Raw genomic sequence first — 12,022 nt, forward strand, 5'->3', positions numbered from 1 at the left:
ACGAGATAGCTCGCTCAGTCGGTAGAGCATGAGGCGCTTAATCTCAGGGTCGTGGGTTCGAATCCTCTGTTAGGCATTACAGGGGGTCGGACTAGATGGCCCCTGGGCTCCCTTCCAACTCTAAAGTTCTATGATTCAACAACAAACCGGTGTGTTTTACGCAAATGAGGCAACCCACACAAAGTGCCTCGCTGGTTCATTGCTCCCTTCAGTTCCTTTCTGTTCACTTCGCAAGGCAACAAACCAGTAGTTTATACCCCAACATTATATCGAGGAATCAAGCCTGGGTTTCAGCCCTAATCCGACATCCCAATCTTGGACGGTCGAGGTGTGCTTAAACTGATTTATTCCAGCGGGTTTAGGCGCGCCTAACGCTGTCTGCATATGTACAATATAAAACGGGGGAAAGGCACACAAGCAAAGCTGTCTGCTGCTGTTTGTCTCCAGCATCTGGTCGTCAAAGGCACAACTGTTGACACATGGAGGTTATGCTCCCAGATATTAGCATTGGCTCCTTGCCTGCAGCAGGTCTGTCCGTGCATTTATGCAATCTTTAAACGCTGGTTATAAGGTCATCACAACATCCTGTAGCACTCCTGTGGTCAGTGCAGTACCTTATGTGGACAGGGAAGGGTGCAGAGCTGGGGGGGGGGGAGGACAGTATCTAGGAAAGGCATAAGAAAATAGTTATATCTGAGATCTATGCATAATTCTTTAAAAGTTAATGAAACAAATATGATTTTTTTTCTTACTTCCAAATAAACATGCTTATAATTAGACTGGAATATTAAGGGTGTTTTTCACATTAACAGCAAGGCTGTCTTCCTGTTGTGTACACTTTCTTGGGTGTTGATCCTAGTGAGATTTACTTCAAACTAAATATTAATGGTGAATACAAAAATATAAAAAAATACCCTCTTTTTGGTCTGATATGTGTTTGTTGTGATTGCCAACCTACAGATATATCTACTTCACTGGGAATAAGTCTCGTTTAAATCAACACATCTTAGTTCTGAATATACATGTGTAGGCTGACACTGTTAAGTTGCAATTTTAAGCCTTTAAACTTTGTAGTGTCTTTCATCAGAGTCTGGTTTTTGTCTTCTCCAGTAGCTTAAAGTGCTCATTTAAGGCAACTGGAGCCGTTTGCTTTATGTTGGGTTGCTGACTGACCCAGAGAAAAAAAGCAAAAACAACAAATTGCCTGGCTTCGTCTGTGTGCAGAATCAGCTGGTGAAGTTTTTCACAGCATGGAGAGAACATTATTGCCTATTAATGTCTGTCCATCTAGCTAATGTTAAAAACAGTAAAAGCAGTGACAGTCTGAAAAGGACAGTTAGGAAAACTCGTTTAGTGAACACTTGGCTTGGATGATTTGGCACATGTCTGAGTTAGCTATGTGTGCTAGTCCATGCAAGAAGTCCTGCCTCAGGATTGGAGGTTGGACCCAGTGGCTTTCAGTGATTTGCCAGCAGAGTTATAGGTTACCTAAGCCTTTGGTTTGGTAACCTGTAATCTGTTCCTATGGTAATATGCGCTCATTTAAAACAGGGAGTAGCACCTTCTCCTTCCAGCAAAACAAGGAGTCAGTGCAAAGGAGTTCTATTCAAGGCAGTTTCTGAGCTATGGGAACTAAAGGGATTCCCTTCCTAAAGTAGGGTTGGACTGCTGCACAACAAGCTGTAGTGGGGTAATCACTAGCATTACTGCCTGATTGTCCCATCCTTCTTAAAGGTGTAGGATCTCTTCCAGCCACCACTCCAAAAATTGCCAGCCTTATTCCTGATGTCAAGGAATGCAACATCATACATGAGGTACACCCAGTTGATACACATAGCAGCACCCAGAGCCAACCAAAGCCATTTTGCTGCCAGAGGCAAAGGACAGGATGTCACCCACTCTCCATTCACAGAAGCCCACCAGCAACTGAGCCTCACTTGAACACTAACCCACTACACACAGACTAGCTTAGGGGGCACAGGACTCTGTCCTTTAATACCTTGCTGCCACTTGCTCATCAGTCTGCTGGGCAGCTCCTACTTCCCTCTCTGACAAAAGGTGCAACACAGCGGCACCAGCACCCGTCCCATGCGCAGAACCAGCAAACATAACATGCACGGTGCCTGCCAGAGAATGTGAGCTGGGCTGGTTGCCCCTCTGCCAGCTTGCTTGGTTAATGGCTTTGTTCAACGACACCATCATATTTAGAGAAGGCAGCAATCAACACAAGCGAGCATTGCCATGACCAGACTCAGGATGGGAATGATTAATGGGGGGCTGTGAGGGAATTCATCTGCTGCCACATGGTGGGTTTGATCAGGATTAAGTCTTGGATCAACGCTGCTTGCACTTCCAACCATACCCTTCTTGCTGCCTTCCTTTCTTGGCTCCACATTTCTTCGTGCTCTCAGTGGCTCTGTGCATTTACATACAGTAGAAAGTTTGTTATTCACCATAAATGAGTGTTTGCCCAACTGAGTCCTCCTATAAATGCTCTCTTCTGGCAAGGCCAAGAGCAAGAGCAAGAGCAATAGCAATAGCGTGTCCTCTTCCTGCAATCATCCTCTTAACAGCTTTGACCTGAGCTTTGCCTGTAAAAAAAAGGGCACATTTCCATTGCCTGCAAGAAGTCCCAAGACAGTGACAATCCCAACCTTCGGGTTAAAAACACTAATGAGACCCACTCCCCATGCATATTATGTGCTGGAAAAAGGCCAGGATCCAACCCTGTGCAAAGGGAACATCCAGTAAGTCAGGGCAGCAGAGGGGCACAGAGGGAAGTATCTGTTCTCCTACAGAGGTTACTCAGTGAGTCCCTCCCAGGCCAGGAAGCCTTAGGCATAGGGAATGAAAGTGCCCCTCTTGGCACTCAAAATGCTCCCCATATCACACCCTGCTTCACACCCTGAGTGTTGTTACCTGACTGGGATGTTTCCTTAAACTCTGAACATGCCTCTTGCTTGCCTGGCTAGAGGTGTGTGTCTACTGTTCCAAGATAAAATTTGCATTCATTACTTCATCCACTTTTGTGCTTTTGCCACTGCAGGATCCACACTCTTTTAGAAAGTAGAACAAATACAAAATACTGTAGGGGAAAGCTGAATCTGCAGTATGTAGAAAAACATTTATTTTGAGGCGATTTTGGTGTGTTACTGTTAAAAATATTAAATATGCTGTTTCCTTGTATGAATGTCTGCCATGATATTGTAAATTCTCCCTTCACTCAAAAAGGAACTTATACTGAGTTTTGGCAATATGAAAATGTAAGCAAGTTGATTTAAGTAAATAACTAATAAACAATGGCTATATGCTTATTTAATGATGGGCTTGAAAGTGGGGTGGGATAGTATCAAGGCACAACCTGTGGAAAAATGCTGTCTCCAGTTATGCCGATCCACTTGTGAACAGTGTTTGCCAATTTATGACAGGTCTCTTGAACGTTGTTTCTAAGACGTACAAGAAAGATTTAGGAACTTAAGAAGAGCCTGCTGGATCAGGCCAAATAGCCCATTTGGTACAGCATCCTGTTCTCCCAGATGCCTGTAGGTAACCAACATCTTCCAACATCTCACTTCCCTGGATGTCCACTTCAAGAATCCCTACTGTCATTTGATTAGGAGTTCAAAATGTCGTGAGCTTTTTTGAGCTATGATTTTAGGGAGTTGGACTCATGTGACTCTTCCAGAAGTGCCAGTGGCCTTGCTCTGACTCAGGTGTGGCACTGGTCTATCAACATACGGCTCAGAGGTTCTCGTGCATGGCTTCCACCAACAGGACTCAATGCCCTAGCAGGTACACATGTTAAACGGGGATCACCAACATTTGGTATTTTGAGGAAGTCCAATGGAGGGGAGGCATGACATGGCACAAAATGACTGCTACATTCAAGAGCAGGAAAAAAAGACAGGGCCAAAGCCCTACCCAAAAAAAGTGCAGGCATTTCCCCTCCTCCAATTAATTCAGCCACCACCACACTTGGGCACTGAGACAAGCTCTTTGCGTCGATTCTCTGGCATCCAATGAAATATGGGCATGTTTAAAGGATGTATAGGAGAGGCAGTGCTGGTTCAAACAGGAGCTGAACAGGAAGAGCAAACAGTCTCTCCTGCGTTGCAGATTTTTGGCAAGATATTTACACAGGAGAAACAGGTGCCAGCAGCAAAGGGTCACTTCCACCATCCTTGAGATAACATATGCTAGCACCAGTAGGGTAGAAGTGAGTTAAGGCTTTAAAATGGAAAAAGAGCGTAGGATTTAGTTTACATGAAATCCTCTGCTTGGAGCCATCTGTGGCCTCCTCTCACTTTTTATCCTATTCACCTTACCATTGTCCAGGAAGCAGTCAAGCCACTCAAAATAATAATAATAGCGAACCATACTTTTATTAAAGTTCCACAGTGGAAGATTCGTTTCCCAATACAAAAATCACAGAAGGTAAGGGGGGGCACAGACATGAGAAAAAGGCAACAAGGCAAATGTGTTAAACATTCCAATGAGTCGTGGGCTGTTGGAGCCCATGGGAGGGTCACTCAGTAAAGGAGTGCATATGTATCATTAAATCCTATCTCTCTAAAGAGCAGTGGGCATGCTGCCGTTTTAGTTTCTTCAGAGCCCATTAAATGCACCTTCTTTTCTCAGTGATCCTGGGGAGAAGAGTGGGGCCTACCATGACCGCCACTCAGTTAAGAGCTGGAATTTCCCAAGGGATTGTGGGAAGGCCAGACCATCACTTTTCAAAACTCCTCAGGCCCAACTCCCTTTCTCGCGAGTCAGCCCTGAGGCCCAATGACACTCCCCCTTAGAAATGAACTTGATGAACAAGTGGCGCTGTTCGAAATCCTCCGTAACCCTCACTAAACCCAGTTGCATATCCTTTGGTGTCTCTGGGGTGTTTCCACTCACCGTTGGAAGGCGGTGCCCTCGTATTTCTTGGTACAGATTTGCCCCACAGGGGCAGACGGGGTTAATGACCAAACCTTGGGTGACTTTAGCTGAACAAGAGATTAGTCCTTCAGCAAGCACACCAGATTGCATTGTGTGGGAAGACAATGTAGAGACGCACCTTCACAGAAAGCCCACTCCCTTTGGGACAAACATAGGCAGAATCCCTCTACTCTCATTTCTTTCAAGTCTTCTTCCATTGGTCCTTTAACAGAACACACACACCTTCCTTTTACCAAGGGAAAAGCAAGGCGCACAAAGGCTAGTAGTGATAGCAGCCACTTTTTCAGGAGCAACTTGATTGACCACAAGTCGCTTATCTGAGCTCCCCAGCCCCACCACCAACCCTCGTCACCTCTGTGATAGAAAACCAATTGTGAAAATTCCCCCTTGACCATGATTACCACAGCTAACGCTCTGTATCTGTGGAGGACTCTAGCTCGCCTGCCAATTTCCACCTCCCACATATTTGCAGCCACAGGATTTCCCGGTTTGGGGACTGCAAGCCCTGGCTCTCTTCCCAGCCAAGCTCCACTGCATCTATGCACGCAGTGAAGGTACAGCCTGGGGCGAGTTTAGACACCAGTCTCATTTTTCTCGTTTGCTTTAGGAATAGGTTCCTCCTGCACCTTCTTCATCTCCAGCCCTTTCACCCAGGTGTAAGCAAAGGAGCCACCGAGAACCATCATGTTACTAGTCCACCATAGGAAGCTCTTGGTGTCTTCGTAATAGCCGACGGCTAGCACGGTCTGAGCACATGCTTTCGCAGTCCCGGAGACGTTGTGAGTGAGCGGGCTGGTAAATTTGATCTGAAGTCCTGTCACATAGCCGATAGCGAAGCCAAACACCCCGCTCAGAGTCATCATGCCCCAGAAGTTGAGGCTCCCCAATTTATCAAAGTAGTAGAGTGTATGGAACTCACCAGAGAACAACATGAGCGGCAGGAACAAGATACAGGCATTGATGTTGTTGTAGAACGTCAGGCGCCAGATGCTGCTATCCACAGCAGGCAGTACTTTTTTAGTGTAGATCGCATTGAGCGAGACGCAGAGGCTGGCCAGGATTCCGAAAACTATCCCAGCCCAGGACAATGTGCCTTCAGCTCCCTCCTGGTCTATACCGAGCCAGAAGCCGCCTGCGAAGCAAAGAAGACTGGTGACATACTTGTCAGGCAAGAAAAGCACAAGAAGAGCCTCAGAATTAGCAACTTAATCCTTAAGATGCGAGACTTTGACAACTCAGAAGGGGAGAGCAGTTTCTACTCCCTTAGTGTTGTTTATCTTTGGAGATTTGTGGATGCACATCAAGACTGTCCTGTCCTAATTCTTCTGGGGATCATTGAAAAGGAGAACTGGGAACTCCCGCAGAGCACTGATTACAAGGAGCTGTTGTTTCTAAAACTTTAATGGAGAGTCAAAAATTTCAACACAATATTGCATTTGAGTAAGCACTTTGCTGCTAAATATCTTTAGGGCTGGCTCAATCAGCTGCCCTCCCCTACTGTAATTCTGATTCTTATTGGGCTTCGACTCTTGCTTTTTAATTCTCTGTTTTCTAAACTGTTCAGTTTTATTGGGGAGAGGCAACTGTGTTTTGTTTTTATTTTGTTTCTAGGAAATGTTATTGTGTTGCTGTGCTTTTATGTAAGCCACTTAGATGTTACTTATAGAATAGAATAATAATTTATTGGCCAAGTACATTTTTCAATATACCCGGAATTTGCTTTGGCTACATTGCAATGTAAATTTACAGAGCAAGAGCCGAGGCTGCCCTTCTCGGCGCCTCTTAAACTGTGTTGGTGAGTGTAGGCCCGCCTCCTAGGCCCGATGGAGTTGGCCAGAGGAGGGAGCGGTCTTCCCACTCACAGCAGCAGCAACAGCAGCGATGTTCCGGAGGCTTCTCTGGAGCCTCTTAAGCTGTGTTGGTGAGTGTAGGCCCGCCTCCTAGGCCCGATGGAGTTGGCCAGAGGAGGGAGCGGTCTTCCCACTCACAGCAGCAGCAACAGCAGCGATGTTCCGGAGGCTTCTCTGGAGCCTCTTAAGCTGTGTTGGTGAGTGTAGGCCCGCCTCCTAGGCCCGATGGAGTTGGCCAGAGGAGGGAGCGGTCTTCCCACTCACAGCAGCAGCAACAGCAGCGATGTTCCGGAGGCTTCTCTGGAGCCTCTTAAGCTGTGTTGGTGAGTGTAGGCCCGCCTCCTAGGCCCGATGGAGTTGGCCAGAGGAGGGAGCGGTCTTCCCACTCACAGCAGCAGCAGCAGCAGCGATGTTCCGGAGGCTTCTCTGGAGCCTCTTAAGCTGTGTTGGTGAGTGTAGGCCCGCCTCCTAGGCCCGATGGAGTTGGCCAGAGGAGGGAGCGGTCTTCCCACTCACAGCAGCAGCAGCAGCAGCAGCAATGTTCCGGAGGCTTCTCTGGAGCCTCTTAAGCTGTGTTGGTGAGTGTAGGCCCGCCTCCTAGGCCCGATGGAGTTGGCCAGAGGAGGGAGCGGTCTTCCCACTCACAGCAGCAGCAACAGCAAAATAAATACCTTTGTAGTGGGGAAGAGGAGATGGACTTGTGGGGCAAGAAATGGTAACTGTAGAGAAATACTAAGCTCTGAAAGTTGCTCAAGCTTCTAGCTTTGGCACTAACATATTTGCTCAGTATTCCCTCACTCAGCTCAACTCCACTTCTTACCAATTCTTTCCACAGATGGTGACCATATGTTGCTAAGTTTTTCCTGTATAAATATAAGAGCTTAAAACTTTTATCTGGAAAAATAAAAGTTTATGTGCAAGCCACTGGATTTTTCTCCCATGTGAAAGGCAAACATATATCTTCCATGTGCATAAATAAGTACTGCATGATCACCCCCATCATTAATGGAGATTAGAAATCTACATGCTATCACTACTTCCCAGTTTAGAATAGGCAAGCATCTCTCAGCTTGTAACAGACCTAAACATCAAGTGTTCCCTCTAATCCTTACAAGTAACACTGTGAGTGAAACCAATGGTACCATCTATCATACCCATGGCACTTACACCTGTGACGTACTTAACGTCACATTGTCCAACAGCAGTTTGCACTGGATGAAAGGACCTATCCTTTTTAGGCATAGTAACTAATCAGATAAAGAACAAAGCACTAAGGGACCCATGAGTGATCATGGCATGCAAGAGTTCATTTGGAAACTTCACAGTCTTAACAAAGGCTATGGTTCCTTTGCACGCCATGAAGAATCGAAGATTATTACTGTTCCTTTAAGAACCACAACATATTTCCTTCTGGTCAACTTTCAGCAGACTTTTCTGCCTTACTTTCCCCAGTTCTAAGACAGCATCTGACAAAGCAGACTTGTCACTTATGAAAGCTTTATTTTTAAATAAAAAAGCTTCAAAAAAGTTAGTCCTAAAAGTATCAAACAATTTTCTCTCTGTGTGTGTTATAGAGGACAAGAATATAACTTTCACATTTTATACAAGCTACAGATCTGTGAGGCTAACAGCCTAATTCAGCAGGGGAACGGCCTTTCAGTTGTTACCAATAGGGCCGACTCTATCATTAGGTAGAGTGAAGCAGCTGCTCAGGCAACAGTTGCCGAGGGGAAAGTAATGGCAGCAATTCCACACCACACCACCTGCTCTGCAGCCCTACACTAGACCGCTGCCGACAGGAGTGGTGGAGAATGCTACCCCAGTAATGAAATGAGATTCAACTACCAGTCCATTAAACTTCTGCATGTGGTCTGGCTGAGAAGGGAATGGGGCAGTGAAACTTCCAAGGCAGGCCTAAGTCGCTATTGATAAACAACTAAAGTTAGAAACCATACTGCAAAAAAAAAACCACAGACTCTTCTGCCCAACCCTGCCCTAAGGCTGAAATAGGCCTGTTTTCTTAGGATTAAATCCCAGTGGGATTCAAGGAGGCTTCTAAGTGAGAGTGCATAGGCTCAAGAGGCACTGGACACAATTATTTGTAGAAAAGTAAAGGCTGGGGAACGGGGACGACTGGACACATTAGGAACACCAACCCATTTTTCCCTTGCTGGTTTGGGAAAAAATGGGTGAAACCCTGGGGTTTCTTCCACTTTGGGGGTGGGGAGGAAACCAAAAGAAAATTTAAAAAAATCCTTCCAGTAGCACCTTAGAGACCAACTAGTTTGTTATTGGTACCAATAACAAACTTAGTTGGTCTCTAAGGTGCTACTGGAAGCATTTTTTAAATTTTGTTTCGACTACGGCAGACCAACACGGCTACCTACCTGTAGAGTGAAAACCAGTTCCCCCCCACTCCCAAATTGTTCCATTTCCCCCACTTCTCCATTTGCAAATTCTACCTTACTAGAACATAGCACCCCAAGGTGCTTCTCTCTCTGCCATACCTACGGTTCCTTTTGCCCTGCCCATTAGACCCTACTCACCTATGATGGCCGCGCAGGCCAGAAGGGCATACAGAGAAGTGGTCTGCTTCAAGAGCAGGTAGGAGAGAAGCACGTTGAAGACGGTGGTGAGGGAGCGCCCCACGTTGTAGAAGGCGACGTCGACGAACTTGAGGCACAGGTTGTTGAAGGTGATCATGCCTATGAAGACCACGGAGAGCGGCAGGACGCTGCGGGACACCTTGAGGTCCATGCGGATGGAGGGGAAGTCCACGACGCCGGCCGGGCAGCAGGAGGCCACGAGGCTCAGGACCTTGCAGATGAGGACGGTGACAAGGCACTGGTAGAAGGTGACGAAGAGCGGCGCTTCGAAACGCAGCGAAGGGCTGCCCAACAGGTACTTGTTGAGGAACACCATGGTGATGGAGATGAACCAGTAGAGGGAGACCACCGTGGCAATGCGCAGAGCCCGGATTACGAACGGAGGCTGCTTGCCGCCGCCGCCGCCATCCTCCCCCTCCGGGTGCTGCTGCTGGAGCAGCGGGTCTGAGGATCCGCTGAGTGCCATCTTGAGGATCGCCGAGCGCTTCAGCTGCACTCTATTCATGGCGGGAAAGAAGCGGGGGGAGAAGCTCAAGGGAGGAACGAGGAGGAGGTGCCCGCGGCCACCCGCGCCCCGACGGCCCCGCAGCCAGCAATTTCGGGGGTCGCTGAAAGGAAGGATCCGGCGGCGCCGGCGAGAGAAGGCAAGGCAGGCAGTCGTCTTAAGCGTACTTTACTAGCAAGGAGGATCCATCGCAATCGATTAATGGGACGCGCCTCCAAGAAACGTGTTTGGCTCGGGAAACGTGACCCAGGTCCGCGCAGGGGTTCCGCCTTTCTAGGGAAAGGCTAGGCTCACCACCACCTCCCGGAGCCGGGAAGGGGATGCCCGTTCGCTCACTTCCTCTCTGCCGGAGCCCACCAGTCCCCGAGCTTGGCTCCGCCTGCAAGGGGCCGGCCCCGGCTTAAAGGAGCCGAGCGCTTCGGATTTGCCGAGGCAGCTGACGTGTCGCGATGGCGCCTGTCGCAAGATCAGGAAACACCCGAGCGAAGTCGGTGGCACCTTCTGCGCGGGCCAACGTGCCTTTGATACGCCTTCCCCGATCCCGCTTCCCCCTCCCGTGGGCCCGATTCCAAGCACGGGGCCACCCAGGGAGCGAGAGCTCGGGCCAGCAGCTCTTTGCAACCTCGCCGCTGCCCGCCTGCCCAAGGCTGCCTCGACTCGGTGCCTCCCGGTCGACAGCGGTTAGACCCCCCCCTTCGGACGGTGCTACGGCCAAGGCTCCCGCATGGCAAACGGACAGAGGAGGGAGTTTGAGAAGAGCCGCAGCTGATCGGGAGAGCAGTTGCCCCGAGTGCAGAAGGGCACTGAGTGGTGGCATCTCCCGGTGGAGAACCGGTGGCCCACCCGATGTTACTGAACTATGAATCCCATAAGCCACAGCCACCATGGCCAGTGTTCAGGGATGATGCAAGGTCGTGAAGGCCACAGGTTCCCCACCCATACAGAGTAATGGTCTGGGTACCTTCCTATGTGTGTAGCTACCACAGCCTCCATGCCTATTTGCTCCTCTTGACCCTCTCATTTCCCTCTTCTCTCTATGTGGGCAGTGCTGCAGCTAGGACGTTCCACTTGTGCTGTCTCTGAGTGATGCAGCCATGAGAATTACATCCAATGGCCCGTTTCCAACATCATACAATTGTAGAATTGGAAGTGACCCTGAGGGTTGTCTAGTCCAACCCCCTGCAATGTAGGAATCACAGCTGATTGCTGCTCCTTGCAACTAGCACTCACTTCCTTGCTTTGTTAGGTGGGTAAGTGGAACCTCTGCCCCCTCCTTCTGACAAGGAGGGGAGAATGTGTGTATGCAGGGGGTGGGGAAGGCACAGCAGCTATTAAACACCCATTCCCCAGACAGCCCTTCACTCACCTCTCACTTAAGCAGCAAGCAGCTCTTCTGTCTTCTTGCAACAACAACACTTACTTCCTGAATCGGACGTTTGCTTGCTTCCTTATCTACCTTTTGGTACCACCCATCAATGAAAAATGCTCATGTGGCACCAGCAATCTTTTGGCTATACAGGCAGGAAAACCAGCAGCTATAGCTTTTTCCATCACTGCAACCCCACCTGGGAAGGGTCCACATGCTGAATTTCTCTAGCAGCCTTCAAAGGCAGCATGAGCTCTGCTAGAAATTATGTTTTGTAACCTTGCTTCTCCCCTCTCCCTTTCAGCTATTGTTTAATTCAATTTATTTTCATTTAGTACAGTTATATCCCACCTTTCATCCAAGGAGCTCAAGGGGGCGTACGTGGGTTTCTTCTCCCCCCTTTTATCTTCCCAACAACCCTGAGGTAGGTTAGGCTGAGAGACTGACTAGCTAAACTTCACCCATGGAACTTCATGGCTGAACAGGGATTTTAAACCCGGTCTCCCTCTAAAGACTCCCTCTAATGACTGCAGCACACTACTTCCAAGCAAAGAGTTACAAACGAGCATGTACAGAGTGCCCGTGCCACGGCTGAGGACACTGTTCAGATAGTTGGGCTTGTAGGCATGTCTGACACCCACAGCCTCTCATATTTATTTGGTCAGGTAGCTGTCTGAAATAGTCCCCACGTGTAAATCAAAACAGGAGTTTGTGCCAGAGAAAATAAGAAAATGGCTTGTTCAAGTCACCA

General features: G+C 48.3%; 1 protein-coding gene across 2 annotated transcripts; it reads right to left on the reverse strand.

Annotated features, from left to right (window-relative positions):
* Positions 1–5,059: 5,059 nt before the first annotated feature.
* On the reverse strand, positions 5,060–11,295 carry SLC35C1 (solute carrier family 35 member C1). 2 transcript variants are annotated; one of them, XM_033149297.1, is made up of 3 exons: positions 11,272–11,295; positions 9,341–9,897; positions 5,060–6,076 (listed from the first exon to the last, which is right to left on the reverse strand). In XM_033149297.1, the coding sequence occupies exons 2-3, from the start codon at positions 9,864–9,866 to the stop codon at positions 5,517–5,519; spliced, it is 1,086 nt and encodes a 361-aa protein (XP_033005188.1). In that variant the 5' UTR covers positions 9,867–9,897; positions 11,272–11,295; the 3' UTR covers positions 5,060–5,516. The 2 variants fall into 2 exon arrangements, with proteins under 2 accessions (XP_033005188.1, XP_033005178.1); XM_033149287.1 differs by lacking the exon at positions 11,272–11,295 and having other exon boundaries at positions 9,341–10,011.
* Positions 11,296–12,022: the final 727 nt, after the last annotated feature.

This window comes from Lacerta agilis, chromosome 1 (genome assembly GCF_009819535.1).
Source record: "Lacerta agilis isolate rLacAgi1 chromosome 1, rLacAgi1.pri, whole genome shotgun sequence".
In the NCBI taxonomy this organism is placed as follows: domain Eukaryota; kingdom Metazoa; phylum Chordata; class Lepidosauria; order Squamata; family Lacertidae; genus Lacerta; species Lacerta agilis.